General features: G+C 46.9%; 1 protein-coding gene across 1 annotated transcript in view; it reads right to left on the reverse strand.

Annotated features, from left to right (window-relative positions):
* Positions 1 to 1,997: 1,997 nt before the first annotated feature.
* ppp2r5b (protein phosphatase 2, regulatory subunit B', beta) overlaps positions 1,998 to 19,414 on the reverse strand; it is a 22,670-nt gene continuing 5,253 nt past the window's right edge. The window contains exons 2-13 of the mRNA XM_068755594.1: positions 18,590 to 18,786; positions 17,725 to 17,826; positions 17,113 to 17,205; positions 16,326 to 16,456; positions 15,917 to 15,976; positions 12,722 to 12,830; positions 11,160 to 11,213; positions 10,550 to 10,600; positions 10,341 to 10,460; positions 10,130 to 10,257; positions 4,100 to 4,201; positions 1,998 to 2,229 (exon numbers count right to left, since the gene is read on the reverse strand). Of these exons, the coding sequence (XP_068611695.1) occupies positions 1,998 to 2,229; positions 4,100 to 4,201; positions 10,130 to 10,257; positions 10,341 to 10,460; positions 10,550 to 10,600; positions 11,160 to 11,213; positions 12,722 to 12,830; positions 15,917 to 15,976; positions 16,326 to 16,456; positions 17,113 to 17,205; positions 17,725 to 17,826; positions 18,590 to 18,786 (1,379 nt within the window). The remainder of the gene's footprint in view (positions 2,230 to 4,099; positions 4,202 to 10,129; positions 10,258 to 10,340; positions 10,461 to 10,549; positions 10,601 to 11,159; positions 11,214 to 12,721; positions 12,831 to 15,916; positions 15,977 to 16,325; positions 16,457 to 17,112; positions 17,206 to 17,724; positions 17,827 to 18,589; positions 18,787 to 19,414) is intronic.

The raw sequence follows: 19,414 nt of genomic DNA on the forward strand, positions 1-19,414 counted from the left end.
TTGGTGGAGGAATTCACTCTATCGAGTCTCAAATGTGAACGGATTTCGTGTAATATTGCTCTAGATTACTCTCATCTAGTGTCATCTAGAGGAGGATTACTCTAGATGTGACTGTGGCTTTAGAGAATCAGAACAAATCAGGGAATGGATCGAGCTGGGCTGAACGTGTGTTTGAAGACGCTCTCGGCTCTGGGCGTCATTTGAAGTTTGAGAAATGGACGGGTGGAAGGTTTCGGCGATGACAAGCAGCCAGTCGGTCGTCCTGCAGCTCAGGCGGCGAAAGGACAATCAACTTTTTTGTTTTGCGGTACATTCGGATTCAAACCTTTCCCCTCAGGAAGGAAAGAGGAGAGACAGAGAGGGAACCGATTTCTTTTTCTCTCTACATCTACACCTCCTCCCTTCCTGAGACACACACACACACACACACACACACACACACACACACACAACCTGACCGTCATCTTCAAACTGGTTACATTTCCTGATCAAATAGAAAATAAATAGCATCAGTATCAGTTTTCCACAAAATGAACAAGTTGATACAAAAATCCAACATAATTACAAAGCAAAATCATTTTTTTCATCAAGTAAATTTACACAGAAAGTACCTTTAAGACAATGTGAATATCAAGGACAAAACGTAAGAGTGGGGGGTGAATATTTCACTGTGACACCCACCACCCTAAAAACACAGATTATCCTGAAAGAATGAAAATATTGCTAATTATTAATATCCCCCCCCCCTCTTTATCCCTCCATTCTATCATAATGCTCAGACAAGAATAAACAGAGTTTAGTTGTGTCACACCAAAAAAACCTTGTCGTCATGGTTACGTAGCAGCATCAGATCTGATGAGCCTTGAACGCTATCAGCTTCAGAAGTCCATCTGAAACGCCTCCAGGAATCCTTTGCTGTCCCGGGGAGACCGCTCTACTCTGAGTCTATCCATGTTTTACTTTTACTACGTTTATTTGTCCAACAAGTATTGTGTGCTGTGCAACAAAAGGTACCCTGTGGACGTTTTCGTCGGTTTGGTGTTTTTAGGGGCAAGAATGAAACGCAATTCATGCCAAAATGACAAGAGGAGGAGGCTCCGGCTAACCAAGGGTTAAACTCCCCAATGACAGAGGAGGCTCCGGCTAACCAAGGGTTAAACTGTGCTGCAGCTGCACCAGTATGCAGACGATCCGATAGTTGTAATCAATAAAGATCTGGGTTCTCGTCCTAGAGCGAACGCTAGCTCCAGAATCGGCTCTGGGTTCTCGTCCTAGAGCGAGCGCTAGCTCCAGAACCGGCTCTGGGTTCTCGTGCTACAGCGAGCGCTAGCTCCAGAACCGGCTCTGGGTTCCCGTCCTAGAGCAAGCGCTAGCTCCAGAACCGGCTCTGGGTTCTCGTCCTAGAGCGAACGCTAGCTCCAGAACCGGCTCTGGGTTCTCGTCCTAGAGCGAACGCTAGCTCCAGAACCGGCTCTGGGTTCCCGTCCTAGAGCGAGCGCTAGCTCCAGAAACGGCTCTGGGTTCTCGTCCTAGAGCGAGCGCTAGCTCCAGAACCGGCTCTGGGTTCCCGTCCTAGCATGAGCACACACGGGATAAGCACCTCTTAGCGAAACCTAACTATGAGGCCGCAGTACGGACCCGGCTGGTTAAATATCAAGACGAGGTTGGATAACGGCGCCCCAGAAGAGGCGGACCTACAGCAAGCCAGCGACCAATGGAACGTTCTGCCCTGCAGTTTCCTGCTTCTATAAATAAGAACATTCCTATTCTGCTCGGCAACAGGATTAAACAGCAAATCAAATGAAGCACGTTCACAGAGCTCTGTCAGGAAAAGGTGAGCGTTTAGCACGAGAAGCCACGCCCCCCATGACACCAGGTAGAAGAGTGGGTTTGTTTTATACCTTTTCTGTCTGACACCGCCCAACATTTTCCCTGTCAACCGTAATTCCTCTCCCAGTCCCCTGACTCCACGTTATCCAAAATGCGTGGAGCAGCACCTAGGTGGCGCTCTCCCCGGCTCCACAGGACGAAGAAGAAGACGCCCCGCTGGGTGTGGGCTCAGGCTGCTCGGGGCGAGGCGTTTGCAGCGAGGACGGGTTGGACGGGTCTCCTCGCTCCCGGAGGTTCCGCTGGTTTCTGGCAGCCTCCGTGAGAACCTGCATCCGGCGCTCCTGCTGCTCCTCCAGGTCCCGCCAGAGCTCGGCACGCTCCCGGTCTCGCTTCATCTCCCTGTGAGGATGAGAAGGTAACAAGGGAGATGAGAAGCATTCAAATACTAGTACTCACGACTACTACTGTACTTTCTTCTTGTCCCATACGGGGGACAAGAAGCAACCCAACCGTCTCCACTTCACCCTGTCCTTTGCATCGTCCTCCCCAACACCAGCCACTCTCATGTCCTCCCTCACTACGTCCATGTCTCTTCTCCTGGGTCGTCCTCTAGTCCTGTTCCCTGGCAGCTCCATCCTCAGCATCCTTCTACCGATATAGTCCCTGTCTCTCCTCTGGACATGTCCAAACCATCAAAGTCTGGTCTCTCTGACCTTGTCTCCAAAACGTCTAACCTTCACTGTCCCTCTTGTTGTCTCATTTCTAATCCTGTCCAACCTGGTCCCTCCCAAGGAGAACCTCAGCATCTTCATCTCCTCCACTTCTAGCTCCGCCTCCTGTCTGTTCCTCAGAGACACTGTCTCTAAGCCGTCCATCATGGCTGTCCTCACCACTGTCTCTAAGCCGTCCATCATGGCTGTCCTCACCACTGTCTTGTAGACCTGTCCCTTCGTCCTATCGCAGAGCACACCTGATACTTTCCTCCCCCCGTTCCAGCCTGCCTGCACACGATTCTTCACCTCCTTTCCACATTCTCTCCATCACTCTGCTCTGTTGACCCGAGGTACCTGAAGTCCTCTCCCTTCTTTACGTCTTTTCCTTGTAGCTTCACTGTCCCCCCTGGAACCTTCTCATGTACACACATGTACTCTGTTTTACTGCTGCTCACCTTCATCCCTCTCTTTTCTAGAGCAGACCTCCACTTCTCTAGATTCTCCTCTACCTGCAGATCACAATGTCATCTGCAAACATCATATTCAGAGGAGCTTCCTGTCTCACCTCATCTGTTATTCTGTCCATCACCATGGCAACAAAAAGGGGCTCAGAGCTGATCCCTGGTGCATCCCACCTCTACACTAAACTCCAGTTCCTCATGCAGTACTACAGTACCTCATGCAGTACCACAGTTCCTCTCTGTACACCCTGTCCTAGGCTTTCTCTAGATCTACAAAGACACAATGCAGCTCCTTCTGACCTTCCCTCTACTTCTCCATTGCTAGCCTCAATGCTAACATTGTGTCTGTGGTACTCTTCATCAGCATGAAGCAATACTGCTGCTCACAAATACTCACTTCTGTCCTTAGTCTAGCCTCAAACACCTTTTCCCATAACTTCATCGTATCTCATCAGCTTTATCCTCCTGTAGTTTCTACAACTCTGTTTGTCTCCCTTCTTCTTGAAAATGGAACCAGAACTCTTCTCCTCCATTCCTCCAGCATCTTCTTCCTCTAGGATTGTATTCAACAACCCCGTTAAAAACTCTACAGCTTCCTCTCCTAGACACTTCCACACCTGCACAGGTATGTCTCTGGTCCAAATGCCTGCATTCTTCATCCTCTTCATCACCCTTCTAGCTTCACTCGTGCTAATCTTCATCACTTCCTGGTCCACAACAGGTTCCTCTACTCCCCTTTGTTCTCTCTCATTTTCCTCATTCATTAATTCCTCTAAATAAATGACTTTCTAGGAACATTCAAACCCCTCGATTGTAAAGTTAAAACAGATTTTAGATTGTCCCTTCTGTTTATTACTTTTGTGAATCAGGGAGAAGGTTGGGAGTCATTTCCTGGTAAAGTGCGATGAAATAGAAATCATAATATGAGATATGTCAAACGTAGTTTCTGTGTCAAATAATGGATATATTTATACATTTCTATATATTTTAGAGGTAGTGATACATATGTAACTTCAGATGCTTCGTTTTCTCTCCTGATATCAGGGTTCTACGATGTGAAACAAATACACCGAGTCGGGAGCGACTCATACTCACTTCTGTTTTTCCACTTTGTAGGAGGCGGTGAGGTCATCAAACAACTTGCTGTTCATCTCCATGAAGGTCTTCAGCACATTGTAGATCAGAGAAACGATGGTCCTGGGGGGGGGGCAGAAAGGAAGTGCATTCCGTCAGTCCCCTAGGATGAAGGGTGGACAGACCCTTCAAAAGGATTCCTCTATAGAATCACATGGTCTCAGGACGCGTACTGAATGCCCTGCTCCATTCCTGCTGGAGCATCTTCATGTTACTTCCTAGTTTAGGGCTAAAATAAATATTGATTACACTGAGAAAAGGTATTTTTGATGTTTCCTCATGTTGTGTGGTGAAGCATTCAAAGGATTTCAACTCAAGTGTGTGTTGTTGGATGAACGAGTGTTGTTGGATGAACGAGTGTTTTTAGATGAACGAGTGTTTTTAGATAAACAAGTGTTGTTGGATGAACGAGTGTTTTTAGATGAACGAGTGTTGTTGGATGAACGAGTGTTGTTGGATGAACGAGTGTTTTTAGATGAACGAGTGTTTTTAGATGAATGAGTGTTTTTAGATGAACGAGTGTTGTTGGATGAACGAGTGTTTTTAGATGAACGAGTGTTGGATGAACGAGTGTTTTTGGATGAACGAGTGTTGTTGGATGAATGAGTGTTTTTAGATGAACGAGTGTTGTTGGATGAACGAGTGTTTTTAGATGAACGAGTGTTGGATGAACGAGTGTTTTTAGATGAACGAGTGTTGTTGGATGAACGAGTGTTGTTGGATGAATGAGTGTTTTTAGATGAACAAGTGTTGTTGGATGGACGAGTGTTTTTAGATGAACGAGTGTATTTGGATGAGCGAGTGTTGTTGGAGGAACGAGTGTTGTTGGATGAACGAGTGTTGTTGGATGAACGAGTGTTGTTGGATGAACGAGTGTTTTTAGATGAACGAATGTTGTTGGATGAATGAGTGTTGTTGGATGAACGAGTGTTTTTAGATGAACGAGTGTTGGATGAACGAGTGTTTTTGGATGAACGAGTGTTGTTGGATGAATGAGTGTTTTTAGATGAACGAGTGTTGTTGGATGAACGAGTGTTTTTAGATGAACGAGTGTTGGATGAACAAGTGTTTTTAGATGAACGAGTGTTGTTGGATGAACGAGTGTTGTTGGATGAATGAGTGTTTTTAGATGAACAAGTGTTGTTGGATGGACGAGTGTTTTTAGATGAACGAGTGTATTTGGATGAGCGAGTGTTGTTGGAGGAACGAGTGTTGTTGGATGAACGAGTGTTGTTGGATGAACGAGTGTTGTTGGATGAACGAGTGTTTTTAGATGAACGAATGTTGTTGGATGAATGAGTGTTTTTAGATGAATGAGTGTTGTTGGATGAACGAGTGTTTTTGGATGAACAAGTGTTTTTAGATGAACGAGTGTTGTTGGAGGAACGAGTGTTGTTGGATGAACGAGTGTTTTTGGATGAACGAGTGTTGTTGGATGAATGAGTGTTGTTGGATGAACGAGTGTTTTTGGATGAACGAGTGTTGTTGGATGAACGAGTGTTGTTGGATGAACGAGTGTTTTTAGATGAACGAGTGTTTTTGGATGAACGAGTGTTGTTGGATGAATGAGTGTTTTTGGATAAACAAGTTTTTGGATGAACGAGTGTTTTTGGATGAACGAATGTTGTTGGATGAACGAGTGTTGTTGGATGAACGAGTGTTTTTGGATGAACGAGTGTTTTTGGATGAACGAGTGTTGTTGGATGAACGAGTGTTTTTAGATGAACGAGTGTTGTTGGATGAAAGAGTGTTGTTGGATGAATGAGTGTTTTTAGATGAACGAGTGTTGTTGGATGAACGAGTGTTTTTGGATGAACGAGTGTTTTTAGATGAACGAGTGTTGTTGGATGAATGAGTGTTTTTGGATGGACGAGTGTTGTTGGATGAACGAGTGTTTTTAGATAAACGAGTGTTTTTAGATGAACGAGTGTTGTTGGATGAACGAGTGTTGTTGGATGAACGAGTGTTTTTGGATGAACGAGTGTTTTTAGATGAATGAGTGTTTTTAGATGAACGAGTGTTGTTGGATGAACGAGTGTTTTTAGATGAACGAGTGTTGGATGAACGAGTGTTTTTGGATGAACGAGTGTTGTTGGATGAATGAGTGTTGTTGGATGAACGAGTGTTTTTAGATGAACGAGTGTTTTTAGATGAACGAGTGTTTTTGGATGAACGAGTGTTGTTGGATGAACGAGTGTTTTTGGATAAACAAGTTTTTGGATGAACAAGTGTTTTTGGATGAACGAATGTTGTTGGATGAACGAGTGTTTTTGGATGAACGAGTGTTTTTGGATGAACGAGTGTTGTTGGATGAACGAGTGTTTTTAGATGAACGAGTGTTGTTGGATGAAAGAGTGTTGTTGGATGAATGAGTGTTTTAGATGAACGAGTGTTGTTGGATGAACGAGTGTTTTTGGTTGAACGAGTGCTTTTAGATGAATGAGTGTTGTTGGATGAATGAGTGTTTTTGGATGAACGAGTGTTGTTGGATGAACGAGTGTTTTTAGATGAACGAGTGTTTTTAGATGAACGAGTGTTGTTGGATGAATGAGTGTTGTTGGATGAACGAGTGTTTTTAGATGAACGAGTGTTTTTAGATGAACGAGTGTTTTTGGATGAACGAGTGTTTTTGGATAAACAAGTTTTTGGATGAACGAGTGTTTTTGGATGAACGAATGTTGTTGGATGAACGAGTGTTTTTGGATGAACGAGTGTTGTTGGATGAACGAGTGTTTTTAGATGAACGAGTGTTGTTGGATGAAAGAGTGTTGTTGGATGAATGAGTGTTTTAGATGAACGAGTGCTTTTAGATGCATGAGTGTTGTTGGATGAATGAGTGTTTTTGGATGAACGAGTGTTGTTGGATGAACGAGTGTTTTTAGATGAACGAGTGTTTTTAGATGAACGAGTGTTGTTGGATGAACGAGTGTTTTTGGATGAACGAGTGTTTTTAGATGAACGAGTGTTGGATGAACGAGTGTTTTTAGATGAACGAGTGTTGTTGGATGAACGAGTGTTGTTGGATGAATGAGTGTTTTTAGATGAACAAGTGTTTTTAGATGAACGAGTGTTGTTGGATGAACGAGTGTTGTTGGATGAATGAGTGTTTTTAGATGAACGAGAGTTGTTGGATGAACAAGTGTTTTTAGATGAACCAGTGTTGTTGGATGAACGAGTGTTGTTGGAGGAACAAGTGTTGTTGGATGAACGAGTGTTGTTGGATGAACGAGTGTTTTTGGATGAACAAGTGTTTTTAGATGAACGAGTGTTGTTGGATGAAAGAGTGTTGTTGGATGAATGAGTGTTTTAGATGAACGAGTGTTGTTGGATGAACGAGTGTTTTTGGTTGAACGAGTGCTTTTAGATGAATGAGTGTTGTTGGATGAATGAGTGTTTTTGGATGAACGAGTGTTGTTGGATGAACGAGTGTTTTTAGATGAACGAGTGTTTTTAGATGAACGAGTGTTGTTGGATGAATGAGTGTTGTTGGATGAACGAGTGTTTTTAGATGAACGAGTGTTTTTAGATGAACGAGTGTTTTTGGATGAACGAGTGTTTTTGGATAAACAAGTTTTTGGATGAACGAGTGTTTTTGGATGAACGAATGTTGTTGGATGAACGAGTGTTTTTGGATGAACGAGTGTTGTTGGATGAACGAGTGTTTTTAGATGAACGAGTGTTGTTGGATGAAAGAGTGTTGTTGGATGAATGAGTGTTTTAGATGAACGAGTGCTTTTAGATGCATGAGTGTTGTTGGATGAATGAGTGTTTTTGGATGAACGAGTGTTGTTGGATGAACGAGTGTTTTTAGATGAACGAGTGTTTTTAGATGAACGAGTGTTGTTGGATGAACGAGTGTTTTTGGATGAACGAGTGTTTTTAGATGAACGAGTGTTGGATGAACGAGTGTTTTTAGATGAACGAGTGTTGTTGGATGAACGAGTGTTGTTGGATGAATGAGTGTTTTTAGATGAACAAGTGTTTTTAGATGAACGAGTGTTGTTGGATGAACGAGTGTTGTTGGATGAATGAGTGTTTTTAGATGAACGAGAGTTGTTGGATGAACAAGTGTTTTTAGATGAACCAGTGTTGTTGGATGAACGAGTGTTGTTGGAGGAACAAGTGTTGTTGGATGAACGAGTGTTGTTGGATGAACGAGTGTTTTTGGATGAACAAGTGTTTTTAGATGAACAAGTGTTGGATGAACAAGTGTTTTTAGATGAACGAGTGTTGTAGGATGAACGAGTGTTGTTGGATGAACGAGTGTTGTTGGATGAACGAGTGTTGTTGGATGAACGAGTGTTGTTGGATGAATGAGTGTTTTTAGATGAACGATTGTTGTTGGATGAACGAGTGTTTTTAGATGAACGAGTGTTGTTGGATGAACGAGTGTTGTTGGATGAATGAGTGTTGTTGGATGAACGAGTGTTTCTGGATGAACAAGTGTTTTTAGATGAATGAGTGTTGTTGGATGAACGAGTGTTTTTGGATGAACGAGTGTTTTTGGATGAACGAGTGTTTTTGGATGAACAAGTGTTGTTGGATAAACAAGTTTTTGGATGAACGAGTGTTTTTGGATGAACGAATGTTGTTGGATGAACGAGTGTTTTTGGATGAACGAGTGTTGTTGGATGAATGAGTGTTTTTAGATGAACGAGTGTTGCTGGATGAACGAGTGTTTTTAGATGAACGAGTGTTGTTGGATGAACGAGTGTTGTTGGATGAACGAGTGTTGTTGGATGAATGAGTGTTGTTGGAGGAACGAGTGTTGTTGGATGAACGAGTGTTGTTGGATGAACGAGTGTTGTTGGATGAACGAGTGTTTTTGGATGAACGAGTGTTTTTAGATGAACGAGTGTTGTTGGATGAACGAGTGTTTTTAGATGAACGAGTGTTGTAGGATGAACGAGTGTTGTTGGAGGAACGAGTGTTGTTGGATGAACGAGTGTTGTTGGATGAACGAGTGTTGTTGGATGAACGAGTGTTGTTGGAGGAACAAGTGTTGTTGGATGAACGAGTGTTGTTGGATGAACGAGTGTTGTTGGATGAACGAGTGTTTTTGGATGAACGAGTGTTTTTAGATGAACGAGTGTTGTTGGATGAACGAGTGTTTTTAGATGAACGAGTGTTGTAGGATGAACGAGTGTTTTTGGATGAACGAGTGTTTTTAGATGAACGAGTGTTGTTGGATGAACGAGTGTTTTTGGATGAACGAGTGTTTTTGGATGAACGAGTGTTGTTGGATGAACAAGTGTTTTTGGATAAACAAGTTTTTGGATGAACGAATGTTGTTGGATGAACGAGTGTTCTTGGATGAACGAGTGTTTTTGGATGAACGAGTGTTGTTGGATGAACGAGTGTTTTTAGATGAACGAGTGTTGTTGGATGAACGAGTGTTGTTGGATGAATGAGTGTTTTTAGATGAACGAGTGTTTTTGGATGAACGAGTGTTTTTAGATGAACGAGTGTTGTTGGATGAACGAGTGTTGTTGGATGAATGAGTGTTTTTGGATGAACGAGTGTTGTTGGATGAACGAGTGTTTTTAGATGAACGAGTGTTGTTGGATGAACGAGTGTTGTTGGATGAATGAGTGTTTTTAGATGAACGAGTGTTTTTGGATGAACGAGTGTTTTTAGATGAACGAGTGTTGTTGGATGAACGAGTGTTGTTGGATGAATGAGTGTTTTTGGATGAACGAGTGTTGTTGGATGAACGAGTGTTTTTAGATGAACGAGTGTTGTTGGATGAACGAGTGTTGTTGGATGAATGAGTGTTTTTAGATGAACGAGTGTTTTTGGATGAACGAGTGTTTTTAGATGAACGAGTGTTTTTGGATGAACGAGTGTTTTTAGATGAACGAGTGTTTTTAGATGAACGAGTGTTGTTGGATGAACGAGTGTTTGCGCTCACAGGAAACATTCAGACACGTGGAGAACATGCAGACTCGGCACAGACGGGCCCCGGGGGACCGGGGGACCGGAACCACTCACTGGTTCCAGTGCTCCTTGGAGACCCGGTAGAGGGTGGCGAACACCAGCGGCAGGATGACTGGACAGTTCTCCTCTATCAAGCTCAGGATGTATTCGTTGTTCCAGAAGTAGAGCGCCCGCTCCGCTACCTGCGAGGGACAGACAGAGGACAGCAACGGTCCCACACGCGTCTTCGGCGGGGGGGGCGGGTGCAGGGCGTGGTCACGCTTACCTGGAAGTGAGGGCTGGAGATGCAGGCCGCGATTTGCCTGAAGAGCGGCTCTTGGATGCGTGTGAACTGTGAGGGCTCGATCACGTCCAGGATCTCCTCGATCTCCCCCAGGAACATCACCTGAGGGCGACATGCAGCCGGTTCAGTCCACCGAGCCAAAGACCAGCGTCCCGCCGAGGCGGCGTCTTGGTCATGGGCGGGTCGCTTGCCTCTTTCTGTGTGCAGGTTTTTGGCCAGTACTTGAGCAGCCCTCTGATGATCTGCACAGGAGATGAGAAGCAGCGTGAATACCAGCTCCATTACGTCTCTAGCGTTCTACCGCGTCTCTCAGACTGACCCGGTTGGGCTTTGTGTATTTAGCAGTTTTATCACTAGCTTTATTTATCACACAACGTTTGTAATGTTGTACTGTAGCAAATATCTAACTGGTAAAAGTATGCGGTGTAAGTACTTGCAGGTTTACCACAATATGCAACATTTTACAGGCCTGTATTTACTGTAATTTACTGATTCAGCCGCTAACGCTTCGTTAGCATGTTGGCGAACCCTCATCCTAAAGTCAATTCTTCCTGCATTACCTTTTTGATTTATCCATCTAAGCATTTACTTTTGTAATTGTTTTTGCTAAAATCATTATTTTAAGGTTTAGAAATGGTTTGGGGGTTAATTATTTGACATTGTCTCCAAACCGGGTCTGGTCTGTGACGCTAAACTCAGATGAAGCCCTGGATTAACGCTAGCTGTGTGTGAATCTCATCCTAGAGTCTGCTGCAGAGCTTTCTCCTGCTGGGAACGGCTGAGTAATGGAAGAAGGCTCACGTATTCGGTCACCGTAGCGTCTTTCTCCATGAACTGCACCACACAGTAGGCCAGCTGTAAGGACAGGGGACACGTCTCTTAGTGGACAACTCAAATCAAGATGTGTTAATCCCTCGGGATTACAGGCGTTCCAGAGGGAGAACCCTGCAGGCCTTTCCTTTTATTCACTGGCTGAGTACACACACGTGTATTTCTGCTGCCTGTCTTTACACCTTTGGCTCGTTGGATTTCCTACTTTGATGGACTCCGTTCTTGCTCTCTCTCTCTCTGCCTGTCCATCCTTCGCTGCTTTCATCTTTTCCCGACTTTCCACGCTGCTCCTTTCGCCGCACGGCTACCGAAACCTTTCTACGTTCACTCCGTGTCTGCGTGGGATTTCTCCGGTTTCCTCCCGCCTCCAAAAACATGCAAATCAGGTCACCTGATTCCTCTTCAATTGTCCGTAGTGCGTGAGTCTGTCTCTGTGTGGCGCTGGCGACGCATCCAGGGTGTACCCCACCTCTCGCCACTCTTTGGGGCATTCCTTCTACTGTTGGGTAAAACCACCGCTGTCTCCGGGGCAGCGTGAGTTTAGGGTTACGGGTCTGCTTCATTGGCAGGACGCTTTTAGGACATTTAACGTCCACTTTGACTAACGTCCCCCTGGAGACATTATGCTTTCTTGTGGCTTTAGCTGTCTGGTTAGTTTGCCTGCAGCGTCATTAGGGAGGAAGGAGGAGTCTGCATTCTAGTGCCCCCCCCCCGACACATCGCAGGATGTCCTACGTCCCACTAGAGACGCCGTTCATCGTTCACAGCAGACGTTTGGTGACAATGAGAGCTCAGATACAGACACAGGATCTGCAACAGCCAAATCTGATTCTGTGAGTTATCGAGAATGAGGCGTGCATCAGTCACGAGAATACGTGTTTATGTTTCATGGATTACTGTGTAGAAAGACCGAAGTGGTACTTTCACTCCCATAAACACATTTAAAAGCTAAAACACAAATACAACTTTACAGTATCAGAAACTAGAAAACGACAATCAGAGACTGCAGACCCCGCCTCCAATAGACTATTGGATCTTGTGAGACAGTAAACAGGGCTTCCGGATCAGAGTGGCCAAACCTGCTCTAGCTTGCTGCTCCGGAACGTACTACAAGACTCCTTCTGGACTCTTTTTCCCATCATGCCATTCGTGTCCCTCCCTCTTAAAGTGACAGTTTACAGCAGAGGCACAATTCCAGATGTAAAAATAATTCTAGAATCTGGATCCAGATCCGGATCAATGCCATTCTCAGGGAGGACCGAGCCACGGACAAAACCTTGCTTGTGTAAAAATTTCAAGTCGATTGGTTTACTAGTTTATGAGTTATGCGCTCAGACAGACAAACAAACAGACAAACAAACGAACAAACAAACAAACGCACCCAATTGCAATATCCTCGCCTCCTCTTCGGCGAGGGTAATTACCTTCCCAAAAAAGCACCGCCACATGGAGAAATACCTGTAAGGAGCAGTAGGTGGCGCCGTGGCGACTGCATGTCAGGTTTAGTATGAAGGCAGGACAACACGACTGACCTGTGCGTGAAAGATGGACAGGGACTTTGCCGTGTGCAGCGGGATGAGGACTCGGACCAGGAACTGCTTGTGTTCGGCCTTCAGGGGCAACGCGAAGCCATTGATGATGCTGAGGAGAGGAAGAGCTGAGCTGTTACTGTTTCTGCTGGGGCACCAGCTGAACAAGGTGCTTCTAAGTACTCGCACACTGTGGGTCAGAACGTTTCAACGACAAACATCGTTTTCAGTTGTTCTTCACTGATCTGTAAATATTTTAAATTGTCATTATTCTTTAAAAAAGAAATCACTGCATCAAATTGCTTGTTCTTATGCCAATTCTTTCTTTTTTTACAAATATTAGCCCATACGGTGAAGTTATGGGAAAAGGTGTTTGAGGCTAGACTAAGGACAGAAGTGAGTATTTGTGAGCAGCAGTATGTCTTCATGCTGATGAAGAGTACCACAGACGCAATGTTAGCATTGAGGCTAGCAATGGAGAAGTAGAGGGAAGGTCAGAAGGAGCTGCATTGTGTCTTTGTAGATCTAGAGAAAGCCTAGGACAGGGTGCCCAGAGGAACTGTGGTACTGCATGAGGTACTGTAGTACTGTATGAGGTACTGTGGTACTGCATGAGGTACTGTAGTACTGCATGAGGTACTGTGGTACTGCATGGGGTACTGTGGTACTGCATGGGGTACTGTGGTACTGCATGGGGTACTGTGGTACTGCATGGGGTACTGTGGTACTGCATGGGGTACTGTGGTACTGCATGGGGTACGGTAGTACTGTATGAGGTACTGTGGTACTGCATGAGGTACTGTAGTACTGCATGAGGTACTGTGGTACTGCATGGGGTACTGTGGTACTGCATGGGGTACTGTGGTACTGCATGGGGTACGGTAGTACTGCATGAGGTACTGTAGTACTGCATGAGGTACTGTAGTACTGCATGGGGTACTGTGGTACTGCATGGGGTACTGTGGTACTGCATGAGGTACTGTAGTACTGCATGAGGAACTGGAGTTTAGTGTAGGGGTGGGATGCACCAGGGACCAGCTCTGAGCCCCTTTTTGTTGCCATGGTGATGGATAGACTAACAGATGAGGTGAGACAGGAAGCTCCTCTGAATATGATGTTTGCAGATGACATTGTGATCTGCAGGTAGAGCAGAATCTAGAGAAGTGGAGGTCTGCTCTAGAAAAGAGAGGAATGAAGGAGAGCAGCAGTAAAACAGAGTACATGTGTGTACATGAGAAGGTCCCAGGGGGGACAGTGAAGCTACAAGGAATAGACGTAAAGAAGGGAGAGGACTTCAGGTACCTCGGGTCAACAGAGCAGAGTGATGGAGAGAATGTGGAAAGGAGGTGAAGAATGGTGTGCAGGCAGGCTGGAACGGGGGAAGGAAAGTATCAGGTGTGCTCTGTGATAGGACGAAGGGACAGGTCTACAAGACAGTGGTGAGGACAGCCATGATGGACGGCTTAGAGACGGTGGTGAGGACAGCCATGATGGACGGCTTAGAGACAGTGGTGAGGACAGCCATGATGGACGGCTTAGAGACAGTGGTGAGGACAGCCATGATGGACGGCTTAGAGACAGTGGTGAGGACAGCCATGATGGACGGCTTAGAGACAGTGGTGAGGACAGCCATGATGGACGGCTTAGAGACAGTGGCTCTGAGGAAAGGACAGGAGGCGGAGCTAGAAGTGGAGGAGATGAAGATGCTGAGGTTCTCCTTGGGACTGACCAGGTTGGACAGGATTAGAAATGAGACAACAAGAGGGACAGTGAAGGTTAGACGTTTTGGAGACGAGGTCAGAGAGACCAGACTTTGATGGGTTGGACATGTCCAGAGGAGAGACGGGGACTATATCGGTAGAAGGATGCTGAGGATGGAACTGCCAGGGAACAGGACTAGAGGACGACCCAGGAGAAGAGACATGGACGTAGTGAGGGAGGACATGAGAGTGGCTGGCGATGCAAAGGACAGGGTGAAGTGGAGACGGTTGACAATCCGCCTTCAGAGGGAACAGCGGCGTTTAGCTAGCAGCGCTCGGGACACATGGTCTCTTTACCCGTCTGTCTGCTTTAGGCCACACCTCCCTCCAGCTGTTCCTCCAATCCTCCTGCTTCTACCTCTGGATGCATTTGTCTTCTCTCTCTCTCTCTCTTCCTCGCCCACCCTTCTGTCCCTGTCTTTGTGTGGGCGGAGCTATAAATACCTCTGTTACCACCTCCATGAATACGAACCTCTCTCTCTCTCTCTCTCTCTCTGCTTTCCCTCCACCCTCCACTTCTGATTCACCTCCTTCTCTCTTTCTTTGCTTTACCTCAAACAAGCCGCTATTTCAAAAAGGTCATGATGCCTCTGATCACGTTAAGTAGCGGTGGTGGCTACGAGCTAGCGCGTGAGCTAGCGCGTGAGCTCTCCGAGCGTATTTATAGCTCCTCCTCTTGTATCCAGAGACACATCGAAGCTCAACTCCAGACATTAGGAAGTCGTACTTTATTGATTCTCATCCTCCCACTTGTCTTCTGTTTATTACCTCCTTTCTTCCTTCATCTCACATTAATGACTTTTTTCTTCTTTTCTTTTTGACAGGAACGAGGCTTAATGCTAAACTAAGCTAAGCTAAGCTAAGAAAACAACTTTGATCGCTGCTCATGTTTGTCGTCCTCCTCCGTCTTTCGGGCTCTTTGTTGCAGCCTCATTCCTCATTGATTTGTTCATGAGTGCAGGCGGAGAGCGAGAAGAGACAAGTCCTTCTTTGCTCTCTCTGTTTTGACCGTCCTCATATTTCACCGACTGTGATCGGAGACAAAGCCACAAACTGCGCGTCTAAACCTCGGAGTACTTCCTTACATCTTCAACCGTCCTCTTGTTTCTAGCGCTGCTTCATTTAAACTCATCTCTGAGGACGACCCAGGAGAAGAGACATGGACGTAGTGAGGGAGGACGAAGCAAAGGACAGGGCTAGAGGACGACCCAGGAGAAGAGACATGGACGTAGTGAGGGAGTACATGAGAGTGGCTGGTGTTGGGGAGGACGATGCAAAGGACAGGGTGAAGTGGAGACGGTTGGGTTGCTGTGGCGACCCCTCAGGGGACAAGCCGCGGGTACAGTAGCAGCGTTGGACTACCAGCTGTCTCGTACGTCGTGTCTGACGCTACGCTAGCGGCTTCGTGTGGACTGAAGACGTTCTGATTCAAACAAACCTGCCAAGGATCTCCAGAAGCTCCGCGACGCCGTTGAAATGCTCCGTTTCGTAGATGAACCTGAAACACAGACAGATCGTGTTTCAGGTTGTGGCGCTAAAATGACTTTAAACGCTCAGGATGAGAGGACGACGCAGAATAAAAGCCGTTTCTATCGGCTTGGAGGCTCTCTGCTGGGCGGGGGCGCGGTGAAACCGGTAACAATTAGGAGGTCTGCTTAGGTTTCACACAAACTGTCACTTTTGGAGAAAGACGGTGACGCGCCGTCAGCTGACCGGAAACGTTCATCAGAAAATCCTCATCAGATTCGGCACAGGGACAAAAGGTGCCCGTTTTAAAGCTTCGGTGATCTGACCCCCCCCCCCCGTCATCCTGACGCTCTAAGTCCACACGGGGCTGCAGCCGGTACCTGAGGAAGATGTTGTTGATCTGCTTGCGGATGTAGGCCCGGAGGCCCAGCAGCTTCCCGTAGACGCGGTGCAGGATGGTCTTGAGGTACTCGCGCTCCCGGGGGTCCTCGCTGTCGAACAGCTCCAGCAGCTGGAAAACATCAGTAGAGCAGCACACGCCGACCACGCCTTAACGGCGTGTAGAGCAGCACGCGCCTTAACGGCGTGTAGAGCAGCACACGCCGACCACGCCGTAACGGCGTGTAGAGCAGCACGCGCCGACCACGCCTTAACGGCGTGTAGAGCAGCACGCGCCGACCACGCCTTAACGGCGTGTAGAGCAGCACGCGCCGACCACGCCTTAACGGCGTGTAGAGCAGCACGCGCCGACCACGCCGTAACGGCGTGTAGAGCAGCACGCGCCGACCACGCCGTAACGGCGTGTAGAGCAGCACGCGCCGACCACGCCTTAACGGCGTGTAGAGCAGCACGCGCCGACCACGCCTTAACGGCGTGTAGAGCAGCACGCGCCGACCACGCCTTAACGGCGTGTAGAGCAGCACGCGCCGACCACGCCTTAACGGCGTGTAGAGCAGCACGCGCCGACCACGCCGTAACGGCGTGTAGAGCAGCACACGCCGACCACGCCTTAACGGCGTGTAGAGCAGCACACGCTGTTTTTAAGACCCCCCCCCTCGATGTTCCCTAACAGGTTCTAAAGGTTCTAAAATGGTTGCTGCTTCATTTAAGGACTTTAGAAACACGCTTGGCGCCGGCTGAGCTGACAACCTGCAGGAAGAGGATTACCTGCAAGACAAACTTCTGGTCGACGTAGCGCTTCGCCATGGAGGGCTGGAAATCTGGGCTCTCCAGGAAACGCAGGAAGAACTCATACACCAGCTGAAAGAGGCAGACCACGAGTCACCACGAGTCATCACGAGTCCTCACGAGTCACCACGAGTCCTCACGAGTCCCCACGAGTCACCACGAGTCACGAGTCCTCATGAGTCACCACGAGTCCTCACGAGTCACCACGAGTCAACACGAGTCATCACGAGTCACCACGAGTCCTCACGAGTCCTCACGGGTCACCACGAGTCACCACGAGTCACCACGTTTACGTCACTTAACCCTTATCATATCTGATACGCATTTCCTTTATGGATTTTGAGACTTCTAATTCAGACGCTTGACCCCCCCCCCCCAACACATGCACCTGCAGTTCCCATGAAAATATTCCGGATTTTGCAAAAGTTACATAAATTAGAGCACAAATCTGTCAGAAGATTACGATGAAGATAAATCCCGCAGGCTTTAAAGGGTTAAAACCCAGAGCTGGATCAGACGTTTGTTCCATTTCGCTGCAGCCAGGAGTTTCTATCCACGTTCGGAATCGTCCACGTGACTTTTTGAGCGTACCTGCAGGTGAGGCCAGGAGGCCTCAAGGGTCGGCTCATCTTCTTCGGGGTCAAACTCCGGGTTCTCACTGGGGGGGAGGGTCCGGAAGATATTTACTGAAATCTGGAAAACCACAATAAAGGACAAGGAAGAGGAGCGTGAAGAAGCAAATGTAGGAAACGGGAAAGAGGAGGAGAGGAAACGAGAGGGAACGGTTCTCCATCCATCCGCAGAACCCACCAGGAACAGGAAGTCGTTCAAGATCCATACAACAATGGCCTTCCAGTCTAAAGAAGACAATGAAGAGGGGCGGGGCTTACGTCTATCGATGCCATGATTGGTCACCTGAAGATAAACGCTTTGAAGCGTTAGGACGTCTGAATATGGTCATTTAGGTCATCGTGTCCGATGTAATAACGAATGGTCGTGTGTCCGAATGCTAGGCATTGAGCTAACATGCTAATAGCGTAACGTGGTCGTGTATCCGAATGCTAGGCATTGAGCTAACATGCTAATAGCGTAACGTGGTCGTGTGTCCGAATGCTAGGCATTGAGCTAACATGCTAATAGCGTAACGTGGTCGTGTGTCCGAATGCTAGGCATTGAGCTAACATGCTAATAGCGTAACGTGGTTGCTTCTTCTTCACCTCCTCGGGGGACATAAATAAACGTGAACTTTCTGGGACATCCACCGTTCTCTGTCAGAGTTTGCCCCACTTTGCCCCTCCCTTTCTTTCTGCCCCTCTGTGCAGCCTCTTCCTTTCCCTTTTCTGCCCATCCTTCTCTTCTCGTTGTCTTCCCCTCCCTCGCCCATCCTGTCATCCTCCTTTCTCGTGGTGTGAACTTGTTCTCGTGATTGATGCACACGCCCCCCCCCCCCCCCTACCATCTTTATAGCCTCCGGGTACAGGGGCTCGATGAGGACCCCCCTGCTCGTGGCCACGCTCTCCACGAGCTCGTTGAGAGCCGCACGCTTGATCTCCTTCCCCTTCAGGTCGGCCACGCAGTCCAGGAAGTCAAACAGGACGCAGCACTGCTGCAGCTTCTTGCAGAACAGGTCGTGTAACTCTGCGACCGGAGCATCTGGGACGAAAGGGGGGGGGGGGGGACATGTGAGACGCACAGAGACACGAGGCCGCGGGTTCAGACGCGTTTAGACCAGCCTGACAGCACATGAAAACCTCGAGTCTCGTCGCCATGGAGACGTCTTTCCTGACTCAGAAGAAGAAAGCAGTGAATCGGGTTGCGGGTCGTTTCCTGAATCAGAAATGTCCCTGTTTCATCCAGATCAATTCATTGTCACTTCTAGAAAGTCATCTCAGGGAAAGACAGAACCCAACCAGACCCACAAGCAAAACCTTCCCTTTAACAGGCAGAAACCTTGAACAGAACCTAAGGCTCATAGTGGACTGTCTGGACCAGCTGGAGAGAGAGAGAGAGAGAGACAAAGACAGAATGTAACATCTGGGCTGCTGAACAAGATACTGCCTACAGAGCTGCTATAAATGCTAATGCTGCTATATAAAGCTATAAATGCTAATGCTGCTATATAAAGCTATAAATGCTAATGCTGCTATATAAAGCTATAAATGCTAATGCTGCTATATAAATCTATAAATGCTAATGCTGCTATATAAAGCTATAAATGCTAATGCTGCTATATAAAGCTATAAATGCTAATGCTGCTATATAAAGCTATAAATGCTAATGC

Source organism: Brachionichthys hirsutus, chromosome 23 (assembly GCF_040956055.1).
Source record: "Brachionichthys hirsutus isolate HB-005 chromosome 23, CSIRO-AGI_Bhir_v1, whole genome shotgun sequence".
Taxonomy (NCBI): Eukaryota; Metazoa; Chordata; class Actinopteri; order Lophiiformes; family Brachionichthyidae; genus Brachionichthys; species Brachionichthys hirsutus.